The sequence below is a fragment of the Vulpes vulpes genome, chromosome 1 (assembly GCF_048418805.1).
Source record: "Vulpes vulpes isolate BD-2025 chromosome 1, VulVul3, whole genome shotgun sequence".
Lineage (NCBI taxonomy): Eukaryota > Metazoa > Chordata > Mammalia > Carnivora > Canidae > Vulpes > Vulpes vulpes.
The window spans coordinates 175,773,472-175,799,607 of NC_132780.1; the positions used below are offsets into that span (position 1 = coordinate 175,773,472).

General features: G+C 34.6%; 1 protein-coding gene across 8 annotated transcripts in view; it reads left to right on the forward strand.

Annotated features, from left to right (window-relative positions):
- Positions 1–26,136, forward strand: part of ORC3 (origin recognition complex subunit 3) — a 68,397-nt gene that overhangs the window by 16,159 nt on the left and 26,102 nt on the right. For 5 of the 8 annotated variants that reach the window (XM_025983851.2, XM_025983850.2, XM_025983852.2 and 2 more), the window contains 7 exons: positions 1,223–1,356; positions 3,021–3,180; positions 5,733–5,846; positions 9,576–9,709; positions 10,173–10,236; positions 19,608–19,724; positions 20,591–20,670. In XM_025983851.2, coding sequence (XP_025839636.2) covers positions 1,223–1,356; positions 3,021–3,180; positions 5,733–5,846; positions 9,576–9,709; positions 10,173–10,236; positions 19,608–19,724; positions 20,591–20,670 — 803 coding nt within the window. The remainder of the gene's footprint in view (positions 1–1,222; positions 1,357–3,020; positions 3,181–5,732; positions 5,847–9,575; positions 9,710–10,172; positions 10,237–19,607; positions 19,725–20,590; positions 20,671–26,136) is intronic. The other 3 variants (XM_072736923.1, XM_072736952.1, XM_072736946.1) reach the window with 1 other exon arrangement.

Below are 26,136 nucleotides of genomic sequence, written 5' to 3' on the forward strand. Positions count from 1 at the left end.
TTAGAATTATATTAAATGTAGTACTGTTTTGTTTTAAAGAATGTGCTTATGTGCTTTAGCTATTAATAGTAGCTACTTATATTTTGTAAGGCTACTAGTTAAAAGTATTTTTTTTCCAGTATGCAGTCTAATTTCTGGTAAGTGTTTAATTTCTTAAAAGGCCATTGTATTTGTAGGAGAATATCATCTAGTGACAAAAACAACGCCAGGAATTGGTTCTGTTCTAGATACTATCTTTGTGACAATGGCTATAACTTTAATGTGTTATCTCTTAGGTAGGTCCCTCATATTTATTTGCTTTTGTACAGTGTTGTACATGCTGCCAGTTCCCACTGTCAACTTAGTCCAATGAGAAGTAGTCATTTTGAAAAAAAAATCTAATTTGTTCTGCATTTAGAATTCTTGAGGAATAAATGATCTGTAAGTAAAGTATTTCCAACAAACAGAAAGCTAAAAAGAGGTTCCATTCTACCATGACAGTCTCTAGTGAAAATGAATAACCTTAGTGATTCATGAAGAACTGCAACATAAAACCACAGCTTTAGTTTATGATGCTGTGTAGCCAGATAGTATGGGGAAAAATACTGTGGTGACATTTTCTGATAAAGGTGTTTGCTGAAGTCAGTCATAAGTGAAGTTTCATTTTGCTTTATATAGGGATTAAATTGGGTCTAATGCTTATCATAATATCTTAATTTGATCCACAACTTTAAATCTTCTGGAAATCAAATGCTACATGCAGTTTATGTCAGCTGTCTTTAAAAGATTCAGATTGGATCAGATGATATGAAAGATGCTTTTCAACTTAAAGTTTAACAGTAGCATAGCAGCAAGTAGTGTTGTTTATTGTACTTTTTATTTAAAAATACTAGTTTTCACCTTAAAGCAAAGCAAAATATATAACATTCTATTTACGGAAAAAATAATTTATAGAAAATCTTCTCCCCTTGTCTTTTCTGTCGTTTTCTCAGTAGAAAATATAAGTATTTCATATGAATTATAGATTTTACTGAATCTTTTTCTTCTTGGTTATTATTCCCATGTCAGACACAGAAGGATTCTGCTAATAACTGTTGGAATGAGTTTCTCTTTATTATATGGGAGAAATAAAGAAACAGTGTTACTGTAAAATAATAAAGGGAGATATATAAACATGTGATTGGAGCATTGTTTGGGTGGTAAGGCTTACTTTTAATTCCTTCTTTTCACAATGGCTTAAAAGAAGACAGACCCAAAAATGCCCAGGAAAAAGAGGACTTCTTCTAGCCAATGGCAATCTCCTCCTGTTGTACTTATCTTAAAGGATATGGAAAGCTTCACCACAAAAGTACTCCAGGACTTCATAATTATCAGCAGGTAGATGATATATCACCTGGCTTTTACATAAAATTCTTTTTATTAAGGAAATATACAACTTTTAGCTTGAAGAGCAACCTTTTCCAAAGAAAATGAATGGTAATTTAATCTTCATTTTAATACCAACTGGATAGAAACCAAAGTGATTTCAAATTCCTTATAATTGAAAGTTCAAAGACCTCCTATCAGATTTTCATTTGCTTTTTGACCCAAGAATGAGATCAAAAGACTAAAGTTAGCCAATTTTTAATTAGTATGATAGGGCAGTATAAGATGTAGTTTCTTTCATCAAGGTCATCTGTCTCTTACTTTCCCATTAAATGCATAAACTACTCCAGATTGAGATATGTTTGCCAGGTCTTATTTTCTGATACCTATCCACCCTTAGAAGCTCTGACTTGTATATAGCTCTTCTGAGCAAGTATGTTTGCTAAATAACATTATCTTATACTTGAAGTGAGAAACTACTTTAATGATCTCATTGGATTTTCAAGGCAGTCCTGTGAGATTCAGAATTGAAGTAACTTCCCCTATTTAAAATCCAGTGATATGTGTGTCCCATCGTACATTTTTTAGGATATAATTTATCTTGTTTTTTTTTCTATATGTTAACTTGCTTGATAGTTATGGCTACACTTGTCTAAAGCTATATTGTTTTATAATTTACTAATATAATTCCTTTTGTGATGGTGTCTTTTTTTTTCTGTATTGAAACAAAGATTTCTAGATCCTAAGGCTTTTCTTAATGGTAAAACTGAACTGCTTTATGTGCTTTAAAAATGCAGAATAAAAAGAGTGACAGAAGAGCTGTACTTTTTTGGAGCTTAAACTTGTGACTACTTTTGCCATCTAAAGTGAGAAAGATCTCACAATAACAGAATCCAAGCACAGTACGTCTACGAAGGTAGAATTGTGTATTGATAGAGTACTGAACATCAATAGCCAATAGGAGGGAACAGGCAAAATCCTCAGCCTTGGTACAAAGGGCTCAAACCCACAATAGCTCTCAAAGATAGTGCTGTTTTACTCTGTGGAACTCATTTGTGTTTATATTGGGAATGCTAAGAATAAATTATAGCTAATAAATTTGAGTTAAGAATACAAGGAAAGGATGTAACATTTTTAAATGGTATCCATTAAAAAAATTGGTCTTACATGTGTGTAAGGAAAGTTTCCTAATTCTTAGCTATTATGTACGGCTGGGTGACATAGTGTCTGTTAGAAATGTGCAAAAATAGAACAAGTTACCTTGAAAGTTTTTGAGTTTCATGTCACTTAACTCTTAAAGCATAGGCTGGATGTCTGTTAGGAAGACCGTAGGTAGGGCTCAAACTTTGAGTGAGAAGTTAAATTGAATGATACCTAATTCTTGTAACATTTGAGATTATATAACCTAGAGGGAGGCGTTTGATCTCTTTGGACGTTTTTATTCTTATAAAATGAGAGGATCTGTTAATAGAGCAATTTCAGGGCTAGAATGGGAAATAACTATATTACTTTAATAGGGGAAACTGTAACCTAGAAAATTTGAGTATTTGGAATGATACTCCTCAGCAGTGTCCTACAGTATGCATTCAAATAAAGGTTACCTTAATTTGAAATTTGATATATTAAAATATATTCCCGAAAGAAATCCCACTTTTGTATTTTCCTTTGAAAACTAGTCAACATCTACATGAATTTCCACTAATACTCATTTTTGGAATTGCCACATCTCCTATTATCATCCATCGGTTGCTTCCTCATGCAGTATCATCTCTGTTGTGCATAGAACTATTCCAGTCTCTGTCCTGCAAGGAGCACCTGACTACGGTACTTGATAAGGTAAAAAGAAAAAACTATACCAGTGAAATAGTATGAAAAGACTGCCAAGAATAGATTAGAAATATAAATGTTAGTGATAAATTTCTGCATCTCTCAGAGTATGAAATTGAACGTATTTCCTCACATTTTTTTATATTTAGTGATTTTTATAAGGTACAGTATTGCCTCCTCAGAATATAAGCTTTATTTTTTTTTTAAAGATTTATTTATTTGAGAGGGTCTGAGAGAGAGCTCGCATACACACACAGAGGCAGAGGGAGTGAGAGAAGCAAACACTACTGAGCAGAGAGCCCAATGTGGGGCTTGATCCCAGGACCCTAAGATCATGACTTGAGCCAAAGACAGACATTCAATTGACTGAGCCACCCAGGCGCCCCAAAATACAAGCTTTATAAAAAGAATGATTGTAACTTCCTGTTTTTTTTTTTTTAAAGATTTTATTTAAAAAAAAATTTATTTGAGAGAGTGAGAGAGAAAGCAGAAGCAGGGGCAGCGACAGAAGGAGAGGGAGCCCGATATGGGGCTCGATCCCAGGACTCTGGGGTCATGATCTGAGCTGAAGGCAGACACTTAACAGACTGAGCTACCCAGGTGCCCCTGATAATATCTTTCTATATCTACCTATTGATCAGTCATAACTCAATGGAAAATTTTGGGTTTTTAATCATTTTTAATAGAATTTAATGACTAATAACAGGAATAATATTTTGACTCATATTTTATGTAAAATAATTTGTAATTTTTGGTAGACTCTTTCCTGCCATTGCTGCTCTTGACAGAAAATACATACTAACATTTCCTTAAACCTTTGCTCTATTTTTCTACCTAAATTAGTATTAGTTCTGTGTTTCTACCTAAATTGTTAATGACCTTCTACAAATTGCTGCCTGACTCAACTTTTTAAAGAAGTGCCTTATGCTACTTGTGAAGGTGAACAATGACAACCTTCCATTTATTTACTAACCTCTTCTTCATTTTTTTCCCATGAAGGTGGTATCCATTGATACACTGATACTTTGGGAAAATTTTTCCAGCTACAGTATTTAAAATTGCTTGTTTGGGCCACCTGGGTGGTACAGTTGGGTAAGCACCCAGCTCTTGTTTTAGCTCAGGTGGTGGTCTCAGGGTGATGGGATCTGTCTGCAGCATCAGGCTCTGCGCTCCTCATGGTGTTTGCTTGGGATTCTCTTCTCTCCCTCCCCTCTGCCCCTCCTTCCCATGCTCTCACTTGCTCTCTCAAATAAATAAATACATAAAAATAAAATGAAATGAAATTGCTTGTTGTGGCCAAATGCATTTGGTCTTCTATAACTATGTTTCTGCTTTAAAAGCCTAGTATGACTTTTCATTTTCAGATATAAATTCTTCCTATAGGCCATTGAAAATTAGCTGAATAATTCAAATTCAGCTATTTTATATATATATATATTTATTTTTAAAGATTTTATTTATTTATTCATGAGAGAGAGAGAGAGGGAGGAAGAGGCAGAGACTTAGGCATAGGCAGAGGGAGAAGCAGACTCCCTTTGGGGAGCCTGATGTGGTACTCTATCCCAGGATCTCGAGATCATGACCTGAGCTAAAGGCAGATGCTCAACCATTGAGCCATCCAGGCATCCCTACTTTATGTTTTTTTTTAAGTCCTACTTTATATTTTTTCTTTTTTTTTTCTTTTTTTTTTAATTTTTTTTTTTTTTTTTTTTTTTATTTATGATAGTCACAGACAGAGAGAGAGAGGCAGAGACACAGGCAGAGGGAGAAGCAGGCTCCATGCACCGGGAGCCCGATGTGGGATTCGATCCCGGGTCTCCAGGATCGCGCCCTGGGCCAAAGGCAGGCGCCAAACCGTTGCGCCACCCAGGGATCCCCTACTTTATATTTTTTAATAGGCATCTGTTATTACAAGGTTTTTCATTCAACAGCACATTAATGTGTTACTCTTCAGTAATGTGTATCAGTAGGGATAAAAAAGAAATCTTATAGGGATCCCTCGGTGGCGCAGCGGTTTGGCGCCTGCCTTTGGCCCAGGGCGCGATCCTGGAGACCCGGGATCGAATCCCACATCAGGCTCCCGGTGCATGGAGCCTGCTTCTCCCTCTGCCTGTGTCTCTGCCTCTCTCTCTCTGTCTGTGACTATCATAAATAAAAAAAAAAAAAAAAAAAAAAAAGAAATCTTATAATAAGAACTGCCAAAGCCTATAGCTTCATTGGCTTCTGATGGGACAAAAGGGATTGTGGTTAATAGATTGTATTTTTTTAAATTGGCAATTGAATGGTAGATGATAGATATCTGATTCTGGAGGGGTAGTATGAATAGCTTCTGTTTTGGGTTGTGACTGTTGTATAAATTAAAGTCTTGGTTAAAAAAAAAAAAAAGTCTTGGTTGATATCAGACCCCCTCCCCCCCCACAAAAAAAAAACCCTTAGCTACTGTTATAGCTTTCATAATTATGTGTTATAGTATCATTCTTTGTTTTGTAATATATACTTGATATTTATGAAGAGTAAAGACCAATAAGGAGTGTATCCTACCCTTCTTTTATCTTTTTCAGCTACTTCTTACAACTCAGTTTCCATTTAAACTAAGTGAAAAAGTGTTACAGATTCTGACCAACATATTTTTGTATCATGATTTCTCAATTCAAAACTTTATAAAAGGACTTCAGGTAAGAAGACAGTAATGGGTATGAAAATTTATAAGCTAATTCTAAATAATTTTAATTTTATTTAATTTTAAATAATCATATTTAAACTATTTAATGTGGTAAGGCATTTTAAATGGCAAAATCTAAAATAAGTAAATTCAAGTTCTGTTATTCTAGGTTCTATCAATCCTTTGTTACCTTGCAGCAAAATGTAGAGAGTATGTTAATTAGGATGTCAAAAATGAAAAAATACACCCCATTGCCCCCTGCATTCCAGTGATTCTTAACTATTTGTGGGTACGGAGGACTTTTTTTTCTGTGAAATTCTGATGAAAGCTTACAGACTTTCTACCTAAGAAATGCTGTATAAAAGGGATCATTAAACTTTCTGTAAAGGATCAGATATTAAATTAAATGTTTTTGGCTTTGCATGCTACAACTTTGTTGCATAATCTTTTTCTTCTTTTTAAATAACCAGTTAATATGAAAAACATTTGTAGTTCCTGGGCCATATAAAAATAGTCATATATGTATGTTTATTCATTTATATTCATATATATTGGGAATACATTTTTACTAAGGTTTCATGAATTGCCAGAAGAAAATTCATGAACTCAGCATCATAACATCTGTTCTAATCTAAAAAAAAAAATACCCCATTCTCCAGTTATTTAAGTTAATATTATTTCCTCCTCTTGGCAGCTACCTAAAATACTTGAGCAAAGTGTAATCATTGTAAATATACACCAATTGTCAAGTTCCTTAAAACCAATATATTAGTAACCTTTCGTACAAAAGTGTAATATGATAATTCCTCACATTTGTGTAGTGACTCAAAGTATATAAATTATTTCTCATATGTATTTTTCCTCAATATAAAACTGGAGTGGTCTCTTATGGCTAATATGTATCTTTTTTTTTTTTTTTCAATTTGGCTTTTTTTTTAAGGTTTATCTATGAAAGAGAGTGTGTGTGTGCAAGCAGGGGGAGGGGCAAAGGGGGAGAGAGACAAGTAGACTCCTTGCTGAGGAGGGAGCCTGATGACATGGGGCTTGATCCCAGGACGCTGAGATAATGACTTGAGCCAAAATCAAACGTTGGACGCTTAATTCCAGGTGCCCCTCAACCTGACTTTTTAAAAAGAGTATTTTAAAGCAGCAAGATATTTACCTTAACATGTGAAATTAAATGATAATTGATACACATGTCTAATTTGCCCCTCTCCTACATTTTATTTCATTCATTTATTTACTCAAAAGTATTTATCAAGAGCCTACTATAAGCCAAGAACTATGTTGAGCCCTGGAGATAGAGAGGACAAGGAAATCTCTGCCTTCAGATTGCTCATTTGTTAAGTGAAGGAGGCAGAATTACTGATAGAGTTCTCAATAGTCAATGCTGTGAAAGAAACATGCCTGGGGATTCCATAGAAGAACAGAAGTGTAGCCTACGGAATAGGGGCTCACCAGGTTAGAATGAAAGGTACATTCTAGGTAAAGGCAACAGTAGAAGGAGAGAGATCTGTTTGAGGACTACTGCAGTTTTCTAGACAAGATATAACAGGAGCTAACCTAAGGTAGTGATAGTGGAACCAGAGAGAAAACAGATTTGAGAATGAGATAGAATCAACAGAACCTGGTGGACTAAGTAAGTGGATGATAGGACGTGTAAGAGAAGAGCATAAGTGACACACTCACAGGTTCTAGCTTGGCAAATGGATTGGAGGCGGTACCGTTTATTAAGTATGTGTGTTAATATAAAGGAGCCAGTTAGGAAAAGATGAGTTTCTCTTTGTAAATGGTTAATTGCAAGTATGTTGGATATAAAGATTTGGCACTAAGGAGAAAGATCTGGAAAAAATAGAAATATTTAGGATTTATAATTAAAAGGTGGTAGGTGAAGTCGCGTAATGAGGTTGGCATTACCCAGAGGAATGAAGAAAGGACTAGGATTAGAACCTGATGGCAAGCTGTTGACAGCAATACAAAAAGAGACTAAATAAAGAAAACCAATAGAGTAACACTGAAGTCGAGAAGAAAGAGTTTGGAAACTGTAGTTTGCAAAGAAACTGTAGTTTGCAAAGAAACTGTAGTTTGCAAAGAAAAGGATATTAACCAAATTATGTACTCTCTCTGGGTCTCAGTTTCCTCATTTGTAAAATAGGAGATCACATTAGATGATTTTATAGGTTCCTCATAATTTACGGAGCACCTCCTCCATGCTAGGCGTGTTACTAAGTATTTACATTGTTTCATTAATAGGTACTATTATCCTCAGTTCCTCAGGTGAAGAAACAGGCTTTGGTACAGTAGGTTGGCCAAGGTCGCCCAGCTAATAAATGGTAGAGCCATTAATACCCCCTTTGGCCAGTTTTCTTAATCACGGGTGGGAAATATGTGTAAGTCCTGATTCCTATAGGAGTTACAGTAGGGCATATAATCATTCTGTATATGTTTAAGTGTTTCCTTCATCAGATGAATATGTTAACCAACTTTTAGTTGACCCAGATTTTGAGAACACATTTGGACAAATAAAGTAATACTGGATACTTATTACTTAACAGCTCTACTAATAACTCCTGTGACTTCTTCCCATTCGTCTTTCCAAGCAAGTCTCTTATCCTATTTGTTTTTTTACTTTTCTCATGTTTAAAAAGTGATGTTAACACTGGAGTAAATATTGTCACAATATAATTGGAAAATATAAGAAATGAGATTTTTGTTAATACATGTAAAAATGAGCACTTGGTCTGAACAGTTACTTTCTATTTTGTATTTGTTTCTAAGGCTGGCCCTTTGCCTTACAGCCTTAAACTTCCTCCAGAACGAACTATTTTGGAGGATTTCCTCTAACCTTGGGTATCTGGTCCTCAGTTCTGTAGGCTCAGAAATTTATTATAGGTTTACCCAGGAAGCTCAAATCAAGCTCAAATACCTTAATACTGATATATAAGTCAGCATGTTTATTTATTAATTTGTGATGGGAAATTGTATTTTCCATTCCAAGAATGAATTTGTCCAATATTTAGGAAGCTGTCTCTCCAGTATTAGCTTATCTGGAGAAACCAAATTGGTCTTGAGAAAGTTGCTTTGAGTTAGTTTTTAATATTTGGATAGTCTTGTGAGATACATCTTATGAGTTTTGGTAGAATATGGAAAATCATTCCACTTTATACTGTGGAGACCACAGCATTCTAGTTACTATAACACTTAAAATTTACCAGATACTGTACCATTTTTTTCTCATGAAATAAAACTCAGTTAAAAATATATATTTTCTTTAACAATCCCTCATTTTTCATTATTATTTTTTATCAGTAGGCAAAGCTTCTACCATTGTAACATTTTTATTTAATCAGCAGACTATATTTTTTCACTGATTTTAGATGGGTGCTTTCTTGTTAGTATTTGGGAATCTATTAGACTCTGAGGTCACGTCCCAGTCCCACAATATTTACTGTTATTGTGAGTTGCTTCTGCAGAGAGCTAGTCTATCCATTTATATGTTTCTTCTGATTTATACTTTACAGATTACAATTTTCTGACCTTGTCCACAAAATCAGTCTTAAAATATTAAAGATATAGAACCATTTATGCATTGTTTGCAGTGTTATTGTGATTATTACATACTTTTACTGTTTAAAGAAAAACAAAACCTTAAAATTAGACATAGGGCAGAAAATTTACTGCCAAACTAAAACAAATACATTTAATCTTCACATTTTTTTTCCAATCTTCCCATTTCTCTCAGTTTTCTCTGTTAGAACATTTCTACTCCCAGCCCCTCAGTGTTCTGTGCTGTAACCTCCCAGAAGCCAAGAGAAGAATAAATTTTTTATCGGATAATCAATGTGAAAACATCCGACGTCTTCCATCTTTTAGAAGGTAAAAAGAGAAGTGCATGTTTAACACATCTTATAATAGAGGTTGGAGTAAAATAAAGGATCTCAGACCTAGCTATTTTTGAAGTGGAGAAAGGAAAAATAACCTTTTTATTTAGAGCATAGTAAAATCCTGTTTTCAATCATGAGATTTTGTTGGACTTGAAAATTTAACATAAAGAAAAATATTTTTGTAAACGGACATAATTTGCAGATTCTCCAGAATTACTTTCCTGATTCTGGAGCTTATGGCTTTTGTTTATGATTAGATCCCTAGATTATGAAGTATAGCTGATTTAATGAGTTAAAAATTAGCATTAAACCATAACTATTATCTTGAATTTATTTTTGAGAAGAAGTAAAAGAATGTGAGCACCAATCTAAGTAGTTATTTTCCTCATATGATATTCAAATCTTTAGAATGTTTAATTTTTTTCTCTTTGTGTATGGGATGGTGAAAATTTTAGGTACGTGGAAAAGCAAGCTTCAGAAAAGCAAGTTGCATTATTGACCAATGAGAGATTTTTGAAGGTAGGAATGTGGATGTATTTGTTTCAGTTTTATTCTTTTTTCTTCATGAGAAACAATATGCACATCGTGTTTATTCAGTGGATTTATGAAACATATCTGTCCATCCTAATATGCTTTTCACAGTCCATTAGTGGGTCTTAATAATCATATGGGAATGTGACTTGAAGGTGACACAAAACTTTAGTTCCAAAAGATGACCTTTTTTATTGAGAAAGTGTTAACTACGATTTATCCTATGGTGTATTTTGAAAATACTTGGGATCTCAACTTCATTTCCACATAGCATTTTTGGAATCTGCAGGCAGTCTCATTTTAATGTTCTTTTAAAGGCTGTCATAAATAAGGGCACAAAGAAGCCATGCAGCTTAAGGACCGACTGCTAAGTGGGTATTGATTTCATTTGAAAAAATATCAGTACATATTGATTATGCAATGCCAGGAAAGAAGTAATGAGCTTAGAAAATTAAGAGTTAGCAATACAACATAGGGAATATCAAAGGAAGGTTTTTTTTTTTTTTTTCTTAAATAAATGATACTTGGACATGGTATGTAATTCAAAAGGCAAAAATAATATACAGTGAAAACACTCTCACACCTTTACCTTCCACCCACTTCCCCTTTCTAGATACAGTTAGTGTTACTGGTTTCTTATGCATCATTCTAGAAATATTCTTCATGTACGCAAGTCATTTTACATAATGTAGGATTTCCCTGTCTTAACAGAAGATAGGTGTATACGCTGGTCTGCATATTGTTTTGTTTTGCACTTAATCTTGGAAACCATTCCATATCAGTATTGAGAGTGATACAGTGCTTTATGGAATGAATGGACCTTCATTTTACTTAATAAGGACCGACAACTAGAAATGCATAGTGTTACACTTGTTTTCAGGCTCTTCATGCCTTTTTTAAGGAAAAAGTTGTTAGAAAATTCTAATAAAATTAAGATGAGATTGAAATAGCCTTAGTACTATGTGTAGGTTTTGCTGATACATGCTGTTTTCAAATTTTGAATGAAAGAGTGTTAGTCCCTAGAGGGCATGTGTGCTATATAGCTCTGAATACTAATTTACCTCCTTTTTGTAAATTCTCAAAAATATTTAGAATGGCTTTTTTATTTAAAAAAAAAAAGGTATAATTGACATACAATATGATAGTGAACAATGGCTTTTGTTAAATGGTATTTCTAATGCAGGATCTACACTGGGCCATAATATAAAATCACTTCTAAACTAGGTTTAATAATTACTTTAGTAATCTCTATGACCTTTTTAGAGCAGTAAGAAGTGTTCAGATCCTAACGCAGGTTGTTTTGGTAGAATGGAACTTTAAGGACCCGTGGAAAAGGATGTGTGCATGTTTACTGAGTTAAGATTAGATGGATTAGCTCTCTGCTGAGCAGCTAGTTGCCAAGTGCATTTCCTGTTAGAGTATATTTTTTAGAAGCTAGGAATAGCTTTTTAAAAGTACCTTTAACTAGTGAGATGACAAAGAGAATCTCTAGGCTGGTCTGTTATAGAAAGAGCTTGACATTGATCTTTGCTTCTCAGTAACTTTTCATGTATTTTTTGAGCATTTATTTATACTATACTTGTTCCTGTTGCACTTATCAGCCCCATTTATTATTATCTTTGCTGTATTCATTTGAGGAATGCATTCTTTGTTATTTAAAGGCATAATTTCTTGAGACTTTACATAGTGAGAAATGTGAAGGTGCACAAGGATCTGTACCCTTACCCTACCTAAAAAAGTTATGTACAGGTTACCTGCTAAATTCAAAGGACAGAAGACGTCTATGAAAAATTAGTCAATATGTGTGTTGATTTTTATTATTTAGAGTGAAAATATCTTTGTATAAATTATTCTTATTATAGTGCTTTTTCTTTTTATAGTTTTTTTAAAACACATAATCAATTTTTATATGTATTTTACCACAGTAAAAGAAATTAGAAAAAACTCCCATGATAATATGGTACTACACAATACAAAGGGAGATCCTAATTTTGATGTCAAGAATCTTGGATTTCAATTCCAGCTACTCATTAACCAGGTGTACCTTAGACAAATCACTCATCCTATTTGAACCTCAATTTCCTTATCTATAAAATGGGACAGTAATTCCTAGCATGATTTCCTTATAGGGTTAATAATAAAGTCTGTTCAGCAAATGAGTATACAATAAAACTTTTATATATACAATAAAACTTTTATAAATCTAAATCATAAGTATTATTTTTCACTATGATGAAAGTTGAGATCAATATGAATACATAATTTTATGTATTATATATTCTGTGTTATACATATTATGTATAATACTCATGTTGCATAGTTATATGGATTATGTAGTTCTATTTATATATACATGCCAACTGGTAGAATTTGTCACTTTGTATCCATTTTCTATACTCAGAGTTTGAAGACCTAGACCTCCAAGTATACTCTAGAGAAATTTATATTCTTTATATCCAGATTCTTTCTGCTCTGAAAATCTACTTTGCTTTCTACCCTGTTGAACTAAACCAGTGGTTCTCAAACTTTAACATATATCAGAATCACCTGGAGGGCTTGTTAAAACATTGATTTCTGGCCTCCATTCCCAGAGCTTTTGTAGCTCATAGGTGGGGCCTAAGAATTTGTGTTTCCTTCAAGGTCCCAGGGCATGCTGATGCTCCTGGGCTGAAGATCATTTTTTATTTATTTATTTATTTATTTATTTATTTATTTATTTATTTATTTATTCATTCATTCATTCATTCATTCATGAAAGACACAGAGTGAAAGACAGAGGCAGAGACACAGGCAGAGGGAGAAGCAGGCTTCATGCAGGGAGCACGATTTGGGACTGAATTCCAGATCCTGGGATCACGACCTGAACCAAAGACAGGTGCCCAACCGCTGAGCCACCCAGGTATCCCTGAAGATCATCTTTGAGAACCACTTGAACTGGATTGATTCCTTGAAGGAAATGTTTATTGTTTCCCCTACCTTCTTTTCTTAAATTTAGAACTAACCCAAATTCTCACTTAAATGACTCATCTCAGTTATTCTGACTGGACTCAAAATGTTAAAAAAAAAACAAACAAAAAAAACCCTGTGACTCCTTTAGAATTATAGATGCTCAGTTTCATAGTTAATAGCTTTTAAACGATATGGCAGCTTCATATTTCATAAAATTCATGAGTTTTTTGAGAGTGTCTTTAAAATTTAAAAATTCAGCTGACTAACCCATAATACCTTTGTAGAAGATTCTTCAGGAAGTTCAACTAAGACACAACATTAGAAGGCCATATATAGCTGACGAAAGACTAAAGATTCTGTGCATCCTTTCATTTCTGAGTAGTCTGTCTCATGAATGATTAATTGTGCAGTGCAGCTGGGTACACTGGCCAAAAAGTATATTCTGACAGTTAACAAGTTTTCCTACATGTAAGCTGAATAGAATAGGCTTGCACAAGCTCCTATTAATGCAAAACTTCTGATGACTCACTAGCTTTTGAATCCTGTGGTAGAAGTTTAACAAGATAGTCTTTAAGTTTCTTTTGGCTCTAAAATATTATGATTTTATTTACTTGTTCATTAAAGAGATTAGTAGTAATTTTTTTCTGCCTAGTTAAATTATTTAGATTCCTTATTAAAATTTTATTTTAGTGCATTTGTTTAATTGAAGATAGGTAAGTTATTAACTCTGGGTTTTAGGTGAAATAGAAGGAGAAGTTACTATATTTTTACCATGTTTGTGCCTCATAGTGTTGCTTTAGTAATCAAGCTGTTTTTTTAACTTAAACCTTTAACTTAAGAAACAACAGTTCATGAGAAATTAAGCTATCAGAATGCCTTAAACAGAACTTTCAAATTCTCCATAATTACAAAGATATGATATTTATTATTGCTTGTGCCTGAAGTTTTGTTTCAAGTCTAGTATTAAGGAAAGCTTTGAGGAAGATTGTGGCTTCATATCACATTTGCATAATTATTATCTGATAATAAAAAACACTAGGCCTTGAAATACTGGAACCATTTTTTGAATAGTGAGAAATTCTTTTTCTTTCGATGAACAAATGTTTTGGGCGAATGGAATATTAACAGCTTTTCCCAATTAGTAGATAGTTTTAATGCATTGTTTCATTTTGAATCACAGCCACTGCATACGACAGATGTTTTTATCCCTTTATATAGATGAGGAGAGTCACAAAAATGAGTAAGTAACTTGCCCATCTAAAGTGTCACAATTAGCAAATGGAAGATGTGGCATTAATACCCAGACCTGACATGAAAGCCCACACATTTTCTGTGACACTGCTTGAAGAATCAGTATAAGTTGGTGAGTTGGTGAGAAGGTGCCTAAGATTCTTTTTTTTTTTTTTTTTTTTTATTTATTTATGATAGTCACAGAGAGAGAGAGAGAGGCAGAGACACAGGCGGAGGAAGAAGCAGGCTCCATGCACCGGGAGCCTGATGTGGGATTCGATCCCGGGTCTCCAGGATCGCGCCCTGGGCCAAAGGCAGGCGCCAAACCGCTGCGCCACCCAGGGATCCCGGTGCCTAAGATTCTATATTAGTGTTTGAGAAATTGCAAATGTGCTTTTCAAATACTGTAGCAAATTAACAGTAAGGATAATTTATAGGAGGCTTAGAAAACCACTTGGTGTGAGGCAGCTTTGCCCATTATAGTTTGATAGGTGTCATGCAGCAGTACATTCTGCTGCTCAAATAAAGAAAGGGAAACATTCCCCTTCTCCCTACCAAATATATATAGTTGTATATTTTATACAAGTGTGTATATATATACCAATATCATTTACATCGACACACACACACATATATACTCTTTATTTTCAAAAGACTTTTTTTAAAAAGCAAGTCTTCACACCATAGCTAGGAATAGATCCATTTTAATCCTGTGTTATGAACACCAACCACACCCTCTATATTACTAGTAATGATTTGCTATTGATGTTAATCCTGTTTTGTCAAAAAGCTACATTATGCTCAGTATATTTAATAAATGACTAATTCCATGTATTTCACATAAAATCAAGTATATTTTTATTCGAATTTTCCTTAAAGCTATTTGGCTTGATTTCAACCCTTAAAGAGTTCAACTTTATGCTATGTAGAAAACTTAGATTCAATCCCTTGTCAGTGACAGTTGAAGCTTTATTATTCTGACTCATTAATATTTTATGTCTCTATTCCCTATGTACCCAGCTAGATTTTAAATCAGTTGAGGTAGGAAGCAACTCTTGGACTTCTTAGAATTGTAATATATACCTATTAGAATGATAACCTTATTCAGTATACTTATTTTACAAGTGAAGAACTGCAGCCAAGAGAGGAAGTAAACTATCTCTAAGGTCACAGAGCAAGTTAGAGGTAGAGCAAGGAGTTCTTTTCACCATTTAGTAAGTTTTCATGGTGATTCATGATCAAAAGGCACAATTAGATCACGAGTTTGGTAGAAACCTGCTTTTCACTTTTGCCTCCACTTCTTCATTCTGCTTCTTTTGATCTAAGAGCAGGAGGAGGGAAAAATCCATTAGAAAAAATAATAAAAGGAAAAGAGAAGGAAGAAAATGACTGCAAAACAAATTACTTCATATAATCAGATGAGTGAGACATTAGCCCAAGTAGTGTGGTGGGAAGTGGCAGCTCAAATCCAAACCCTTCATCAAGTGCTACTGAACAGGGGGAACAGAGGGCTGAGACAGATGAGAGGACAAGCACTCGTGCCGCACCAAAGCTGGGAGACAGTTGTGGTTTGGCACTCTATTGGGTAGCTGTCACATGAGGAGACTGAGAATCAAACACTGTCAGCCAAAATTTCTCTAATGAGAAAAATGCTTAGTTCTAGCAAGATGATAACTGAGAAAATGCTGTGTTCTTGGCCAGCTGATACGTCTTATTCCTAAAATCCAGTATCTATTTTGCCAGCAGTGAATTGATTGAAAGGAACAAATAAAAATTTACAGCCATTTTTACATACTTTCTTTAAGTCTTCTTGGGGTCATTCTTCACTCTATAACTAAAATCTGGACACAGAAGTGATAAAGACTATGGAAATTAGAAGAGGATTGCAAAAACTAAGCATCATGGCAAATATAATTCTATCTGATCATATTTTCTTAACCTATTTATATTTAAGTTTACATAACCATTGATTTCCTCTCCAAAAAACATAACCAGCTCAGTAACAACAGAGGCTCTGTCATATTAGTAAACAATAATAGATGAATGATTTTGATTGAATGGCAGACAGGATTGATGTGTTTGGAGAGGGCTGATTTAAAAGGTTGTTTAGTAATACATTGTTTTATATATATATATATATGTAAAACGTATAGATACATTGACTGGCAACCCACAGCCTGATATTAATGTGGGGTTTTTTTAGGTCCATGGTGTTTTTTTTTAAAAACCCAAGCCAATGTTTACTAATTGAGACATTTTACATTACAAATTCAAACTTTCATCTTTTGTTGAAAAATTAGTAAATCTGACCCACATCCAGCAAGATGACAAGTGATTGCTCTTATTTAGAAGGGAGACTGAGGGTTGTCCTCCATTCATTAATGCACTTCCTCACTCAACAAAGTTTTTGAGTGTTTTCTGTGTGCCAGGTGTTAATCTAGGTGCTGAGAATACAGTAATGAACAAAAGTGACAAAAACCTCTACCTTCATGGAGCTTACGTGCTATCGAGATAGATGGATAAAATATGTGTTAGTGATCATTGCTAAGGAGAAAACAATGAAGGGGATAGAAGGAATATGAAGTTTAGTGTACATGGGGAGTTGGATTGACATTTTAAAGAAGGACCTTACTAAGCAGGTGGATTTTGAATAAAGAGTAAAGGAAGTTACAGAGCTTGCCATGCAGAAATCTGGAGGAAGGGAATTCCAAAGAGAGAGATGGCAAGTGGAAAGGACCTAAGGTTGGAGTGTGTGTGTATGTTTGAGGAGAAGCAATGGGTATTTGAGTATTTGATAGAGAAATCTGTTTGTGTCTCTATATCAAAGATTAGGAAAGATCACAAGGTCTTCATGTTTCAAGAATACAAGAAAGCGTATCTCTTTGGGAAATAATGAATATTACTAGGCAAAATATAGCTCTGTTGAGAAGAATCATCTTAAACACAATTATGAAAAGAAACAGTGGCAGCTATGACCAGTGTATAGCAATGATGCCAGAAGAAAAATTTAACAAATGGAAAATAGAATTACTATTTCAAAAGGTTTTGTTTTTACATATGCAGAATGTGATCTGTAGTAATGTATCAAGTAGAGAATTTTCTCTGCGTCACAACCTATAAACGTATTCATAAAGTGTATCAAGAATTATTGATCTGGATAGGTGGTAGAGAGGCATTTGCAGATACGTATCTCAGTAAAAGAATTTAGAGAATAGGTTACATGAAGAAAGTTAATCATTTGTGATGTTTTCTGCTGCAGCTGAGAAGAACACAGATATAAACAACAGTGAAGTCTCTTTCCAAAGTCAGCGCATAAGACAAAAGTGTGGGATGGTGAAAATAACTCTTGAAAATCCCTTAGAAGGGTATAACACATCGCCTCTCATGAAGTCCAATATAGTTGGTTTTATTTCCAGTGTTGAAACCAGAACTCCCATTTCCTCAGTTGAGCATCAGATGAAATAGTTTCCTATGCTGTGTGAACAAAGCAAAACATGTTTTAAGCGATACAATTCCACTAGGCACAGGGATATAAGCACACAGAAGTATAAAGGGACTGAGACCATCTGGGAGAAGATTATGTGCATAATCCTCATCTCACCCTTACCCAAGGCATAGTTCCTGGAATGTAACATTGCCCACGAAGTGTTATTTCTTTTTTCTCCTTATCTGAGTAAATTCAGTTCTGTTTCACCCATTATTTGTACATGCAGTTACTCTACAAAGCAAAAGTAATAGGTGGTGCAAGAAGTGTGAAGTATGATTATTATTCAATGTTGGATTCCTTTCTCTCCAGAATATTTTCTTTATTTAAAAGCTCTTTTTTTTTTTTTTTTTTTTTTTTTTTTTTATTTAAAAGCTCTTTAGGCATACATTAAGGCAAACAATTAGTGGCTTTATGCACTTTCTGTGTTATAACCTATTGTAAAATTAGAATTAATTACTTTCCCAGTGGTGGTTAAAGTACCCTTTGTTGTGATAGGAGACCTAGATTTTTGAAATTGCCAACTAAAATACTGGGAGGAAAAACATTTTGATACTAAAAGGTTTTCCTTCATTTGCCCTGTGCTTTCAGGTAATAACATGTAGATCACTAATGAAGGAACTGATTTCTAAGTGTTCAGGAAAATATATCAGATTTGTTGTTTTGTATAGGTTAGGTTTGTTTGAATTTATTGATATCTAGGTGTTACTTTCTGTATGCTTGACTGCTGAAAATAATGGGTATCTGCAAGATATTACTGGGGTAAAAAATCAAGCCCAGCAGTTAAAGTCCTTCATTTGACTTCTTAGAGAAGAAAAAAATGTGAAGACCATGCCACAGATCATAATCCTCTTTAGAAAATGTTACAGGATGAAGCAGTTATAAAAGTATTTGAGGTCTGAAAAATACTTGGATGTTGATAGGATGTAGTGTTTTAAAGTCATTTCTAAACTATTTCAGAAGGTTCTAGAAAACAACACCTCTATTCACTACCCCTCCCCCAATTCTTTTGAAACTGATTTATGAGATTAATCATCCCATCAGTTTCTTAAGACACTGTCTCCCATATTATACTTGTTGGGAGTCTAAATTATAAAGCTTGATGGCTTCAGATTTTTTTCTTAATGGTAAGCTAAATAAAACCAGTATTGGGATTCTCAACAAAAGGCAAGGATTTATCAGTCACCTGTGGTGTTTCTTCTATAGTCTTTCTTCCCTTTGAAAAACAGTTCTACTAGTACTTTAAGAGAAGCATAGGCCATAAGTGGAACCTCAGTCACTGTGAATTATGTTTGTAGTGGGCTCCCTGGTCACCACCTCACCTTTCTTTCTGATGCCAGCGAGGTAGGTAGTGGGCCTGCCTTGCTGTGGCATACATCAGGTGACTGGCACAGGGAGGTATCCAGTAAGGTGCGTTTTGGGGAGCCCAGTTATCATGGCAATGGTACAGGTAGAAGGAAACTACAGTATTAACTTTGGTGTGTGTAAGATACTGACTTGCTACTAAATCAAAGATGCCCAGCTTTTATCCTAGATTTTCTGTGTGCATTACTAATTCTCAAAGTTTGAGGAGGTTAATTTATAATTCTGAATCTTCTCTCATCAGTTTTCCAGGAATTAATAACATGTTCATGAAGTAGACTCTATTCTTTTAATTACTAACTTATGTATTTTTAATGTATTCTCTGATTTTTAGGAGGAAATACAATCATTACTAGAAAACTTACATGTTTACCATTCAAATTACTTCCTGGTTTTGAGATGTCTTCATCAGTTCACTTCTTCTCTTCCCAAGTACCCATTGGGTCGACAGGTAACCAAAACTTCCTCATTTGGAATCTCTGCAGTAGGAAGATTAGTAGTTTCTTGCTTTGATTTCAGCAGCATTCAGGCATCAAAATTTGAAATGGATCCAAATCGTGCACTGAGTGCACAGTCTAAATCCATTCCAGCTGTACACATTACTGGTAATTGAAACCGTATTTTTTGTTCTGATGGCCACAACTAGAAGCAGCCACATGAATCCTGGTGGTATTGCTTCCTCTGCAATGTATTTGTCCTAAGGCATTTTAACTTTTTTTCTTTCACACTTCCTTGTCACGTATGCCGAGAGAGCTGATCCCTCACCTTATCAAAATGGAAAAAAGAATCTATTTGAGAATGCTTAATGGTTAACTTTGCATTACACAAAAAACTAAAAGGGAGGCAGCATTTCTGTGCTTGCGAAATTAGGCCCCACTGGCCTTTGTGTCATACTGGAAACCTGTGAACCATCTGGAGAGTGGATGTTAGTAGAGTAATTCTGTATTCCTAAATCTTTGGGTTCTTAACTCAGAGGTTTAGAGACAAATGTAAATACATGTGAATGATTTGTTTAAAGATGATTTCTACGATTAAGCATTCTTTTTAATAATCACATATCATTTTTATTTTATTACTTATTGCACTGTTATCAGTGGTATCAGCCAATCCCAATATAGTCTAATTTTGCTTTTATCTAAATGGTATTCTTATAAAGCCTGTGTGATGCATGCCCAGTCTGTAGTCCTCTAAAGATAATGGTTGCTTTTAATAAGATTTATTTTTTTGTCTTGACCATTGATGATACTTTGACAAACAAGTAGTGTATAACTTAATACATCACTTTTGGTTTCTCACAAATACACTTTTTACTTACAGATCAGAGAGCTGTACTGCACTTGTTTAGAAAAGAACATATGGGATTCAGAGGAGTATGTGTCAGCCTTGCAGCTGCTGAGGTAGTTTGGTTTGTTTTCTTTTTTGTCCGCTGTAAGCCTGCCAATAAGTAACACCCTCCTCCAGAAGTCTGCCTGCAAGAGTTTTCAGAAGTAGCATGTTGTGTCTAATATCTGTATATATATATTGAATTTATGTTTGTGTTTTTAATATAGCAACCATCCATTTCTTTGCTAGTTTTACCTTGTTTATGAACTTGTGATTTTTTTTTAAAGTAAAATAAGTGTTTTTAGTCAAATATTGACACTACCTGAGGAGAACTTAGGTTAGGTATGGGTTATTATTATTTTTTCATTATTTATTTTAGAGAGGGAGAGAGAGTGTGCGGGGGGAGGAGGTGGGTGATATATGAAGGTGAAGGAGGGGTAGAGAGAGAATCTTAAGCAAAGACTCCACACTGAGCATGGAGCCTGACATGGGTCTTGTCTCACTACCTGGAGATCATTACCTGAGCCGAAACCAAGAGTAGGACGCTTAACCAACTGCACTACCCAGGTGCCCTATGTATGGATGATTTTAATCTTGTCAGCTTGATGTCATGGCAGGGAAAGTAGTCATGGAAAGTGAGCTTGCCATGGCCCCAACCAGGATAGGTGGAGGAGCAGTATCACTTGATGAAATGCATCCTATGAAGGAGGCCACTGCTGAACTTGATGAGGAGCAGTGATGAGCAAGCAGTGGCCAGCCCTGTCTGCATGAACACTGGATATCATAAGTTTATTTACTTAATGTTACATGAATAAATACGTTATCTTGGTGTTATTATCAGATTTCAGAGATTGCTTACCACCCTGACAAATTTGCCTTTTAAAGTTATAATCCTTTGTTTTTCTTGGCTTTACCTCTCATATATATGGTGACTTTTTAGTCTAACAAAAATAATGACCACTTGGATAATGGGAAAAGGGAAATCAAATGTGAGTTAAGTTTCTGCACACAGACTTATTTTCCTCCGTGAATATAAATGCGTATATGAAAATATCATTAAAAAAAAAGTCTGAGAACTGAATATTTATTAAGTCTTGGCTTCCTCTGGGCCCACAAGAAAAGAACAGATGGGCACAGTAGGAGGAAAATTCACATTGAAAGCACTTTAAGTCCAGAGACTTAATAATTCAAATGTTAGTGATCTAGCAGGTGCAGCTTAAGATAGGAAACTAATTTTATGCTATCTGGAAAAATAACTCCCCATGGAAACTAGATTGCCACTGAAAAGCTATGTTTTATTTCATTTTTTTTCTTAATGCCAGTAAGAGATTTCTGTGTACTTCTGTATGTCAACTGAGACTTCATTTACTTTCCATTCAAGTTAACGTGACTGCTTGAACACCCAGTTGATTCTTGCTGAGTGTCCTCTTTAATCTTTGTGATTAGTGATTGTCTTCCTTTTCTGGTTGAGTATTCTCAAATTCATAGATTCCTTTGTCAGAAAGGGCTTATTCTTTTCTTTCTGTATCTTTCTGGCATTGGTAATCTTGGGGTACAGGTCAAGGATCAAGAATGCCAAATGCCAGTTCGAAACTAGGGTAAGAAAACACGAGCAATAATAGTAATGGTTATAGTCATAACCACTGTTTATCAAGGCTAGCAGTGTGTTAGGCCCTTTCAGTATCTTTTCCTGTTAATACACAAGCACACCTTTGTGGCCAATACTATTATCCAAACTTTACAACTCAGGATACTGAAGCACACACAAGGCTTAGATGATTTGCCTGAGATCTCTTAGCTGTTGATGGAACCAGAATTTTAATCCAGATCTGACTTCATAGCTGTTGTACCTTCCATTATTCTTTGCTGAAATCTAAAATATGGGTTTTCAGCTCTGAGTAAAGCAGAAGGAACAAATAGAAAATGAAATTTCAGCCATCGTGCTAAACTTCCAGAAACAGGAATATAAAAAGCTCTAAGGATAAAAGGATATAGCAGACGCAGCAAAGAGAGGTAAGAGCCTGAGCATTACAAGAATCTGGGAATCTCTATATTGGATTTCTTTTCCCTTTTGTGCAGATTAGATGTGGACAAAAAGTCAGGGTTTAGCATTCTAAGTAGGAATCATTTGAATTTAGGAAACCAGACATCACCTATCTTCAAACAGTTCAAGTCATGAGAGAAAATAAGATTAAAATGATCACTGAATGTCACTTGGGAAGAAAAACTAAGGTGCTAAAGAAACATAGTCTAATAAACATTTCTAGCTTGATTTTTTTTAAGTTCCTTAAAAGCAGTATTTCTTGTGAAAAATTTCTTTTATCTGGAAACTGACATGTTTTAAACCACAGATCAAGTTGATGAAATATACTGTGACCATTAAAAAGTATTTAATTCCTAGTATTTGTGTGGAACCACAAAAGAATAGTCAAAACGATCTTGAGAAAGAACACAGGGAAACATCATGCTTCTTGATTTCAAACTATATTACAAAGTTGTAGTAATCAAAAGAGTATAGTATTGACATTAAAAAAGCACACATAGATGAATGGAACAGAGAACTCAAAAAAATTCACAGGTGGACAATTTATAACAGAGGAGGCAAGAATATATAATGGGGAAAGGACAATCTCTTCAGTAAATAATAGTGGGAAAAGTGGATTACTTTCTTACACCATTCATAAAAATCAACTCAAAATGGATTAAAGACTTGAACATAGACTTGAAACCACAAAACTAGAAGAAAACATAAAGCTCCTTGACATTGATCTTGGCAATGATATTTGGGGTTTGACACCAAAAGCAAAAATAAATAAGTGGGACTATATCAAACTAAAAAGCTTCTATGCAGTAAAGGAGAAACCAATAATAAAACAAAAAGGCAGCCTATCAAAAGGGAGAAAATATTAGCAAATCATATATCTGATAAGGGATTAATATCCCAAAACATATAAAGAACTTATACAACTAAATAGATTAGATCCTCGGCCCATTTTTTTAAACAGACATTTTTCCAAAGAAGACATACAGATGGCCAGCAGGTACACGAAAAGATGGTTACCATCACTAATCATCAGAAATGCAAATCAAAATCACAATGATATCGCTTCACACCTGTTAAGATGGCTAATACCAAAAAGACAAAAAATGAGAAGTGGTGAGAAATAACTTGTACCCAGTGGGTGGAGATGTGAATTGGTATAGTTATTATGGAAAACAGTGTGGAGATTCCTCAAAAAATTAATAGAACTACCCTTTGACTAGCAGTTCCACTTCTAGGTATTTATCTGAAAGAAATGAAAATGCTAACTCAAAGAGATACCAACACTCCCATGTTTATTGCAGCATTATTCCTAATAGCCAAGACTTGGAAATAAGCTAAGTGTCCATCAGTGGATAAATGGATAAAGAAACACATATACACACAAAGTATTTAGCCATAAAAAAGGAAGTCCTGCCATAACACTGAACTCAGAGATACTGAGAACAGATTGGTGGTTGTCAGAGGTGGGAGGGTGGGCAAAATGGGTGAAGGTGGTCAAAGAGTACAAACTCCCAGTTATAAAGAAGTACTGGAGATGTACTGTGTGCTATGATGATTATAATTAATAACACATACTGCATATTTGAAAGTTGTTAAGAGAATAGATCTTAAAAGTTCTCATCATAAGAAAGAAAATTTATAGCTGTGGTGATGGATGTTAACTAGATTTCTTATGGTAATGATTCCACAATATATACAAATAATCAAATCATGTTGTACACATGAAACTAATATGTTAATTATTTCAATTTTATTTTTATTTTTTAAAAAATGTTATTTATTTGAGAGAGTGAAAGCGTGCATAAGCAGGGGAAGGGCAGACCGAGAGGGAGAAATATACTCCCCACTGAGCAAGAAGCCCAATGCCATGCGGGGTTCCATTCCAGGACCCTGAGATCATGATCTGAGCCAAAGGCAGATGCTTAACTGACTGAACCATCCAGATGCCCCTAATTACCTCAATTTAAAAATGTATTTACAAGATGTTTATAATGGGGGAAAATATATCTTGTGAGTAGAAAAAAGCAGGATTTTATATCACAGTTATTTTTTAAATGTGTGCAACAGACACTGATGTGCGTGCAGGGAGCATGCAGATATGTCTTTATAATAAGATCGTAATTTGGCATGAGTCCATTGGTTCTGCATGTCTTCCATAAACTTTCTTCTTTCAGTCAACTCTTGAAGCATGAAGACCAAATCCCTATACAGGATATGAGTTGGTTAATTTTTCATTCAAGCATGTATCATTATATATGAATATATTTCATTTAAAATACCATTTGGGAACAGTAAGTGGTAAAAATGATGCTAACCCAGCACTGCGCTAGGTGAGTACACTGGGCTTTTTGTGGTCATCTATGAAAGACCTTAAGAGGAAAAATTTATCTTTCTATTGAAGAAAATTTCTAAATAGCCATCTAGAAATCAAACACGTGACCAAAAGTTTTTTAGACTTTTGAAATTCAAAAAACCTTGCTTCCATAATAAGGTTTTAAGGGTTGCTACAAGTCAGAGTCTTAAACTTACAGGAATTATGCATCAGCTGGACCTGAAGAATACTCTGATCTCATATCAGTTGCCATGGATTACTATGGCGGTGATTCTTGAGTTGAGGGTAATGAGAAGTGTGTCTGTCGTCTTAGGGAATTTATTCTGCCCTTGTCCAATAATTGAGAATTACTCAAGGATTATCTCATTTTCTTCCAAATAAGCCAGAGGCAGAAACATTGAGTGACTTTTCTGCAGCTGACAGAGCTGGAATTTAAATCAATCTTTAAAGTCAAGTCTGTTTTTCAGCCTTATTTCAATTATTTGGGAGATAGTATAAAAAGTAATTTCTGTAGGTTTGTGGCCAGTTGTCCATGTTCAGAGCACACCACAGATATTAAAGTGAACCAACCAAGCAAGCGTCTATGGACTCAAAACCCCCATCCCACCGTGGCACAAGGCATCTTGGCCCAGGGTATAGATCTATAAATGAAAGGAACCACAGTGTCTAGTCTGCTTATCCCAAGTGTAACCTTATGAGTTTGCTCTAGAAACAGATTTGTAAATTGAAGTTGATTGATAGCTTCAGGAATTCAGGTTAAAAGAAATTGCTCTAATTTTTGAGTAAAGCTTTTGAGTTAAACAGTAATATATTAGCAGGTCAGTTCAGCTTTCATTGAGTTAAAAAAACATGAGCCAAGTAATAATATTAACATTTGAACAGTTTAGCTTAGTTCAAAGAGACTAGAGATTTGAAATCTAAATAATGCATTGTTTCCTGAATTTGCAACTTTAGATGAGATTTCTTACTGTTAAGAAAAACAGTACAACTCCACAATCTATGTGATGCTTCCTAAATAGCCTAATTTAACTTTTGGTGATCTAGATTTGTCCATGCAGAAGGAATATGAGACTGTACAGTTAAAATACAATTTCTTTCTTAGACCAAGGATTGCCAGTCTGAATTTGCAGCACACCAGGTCCTCCACAGTCATCTGTACACTTG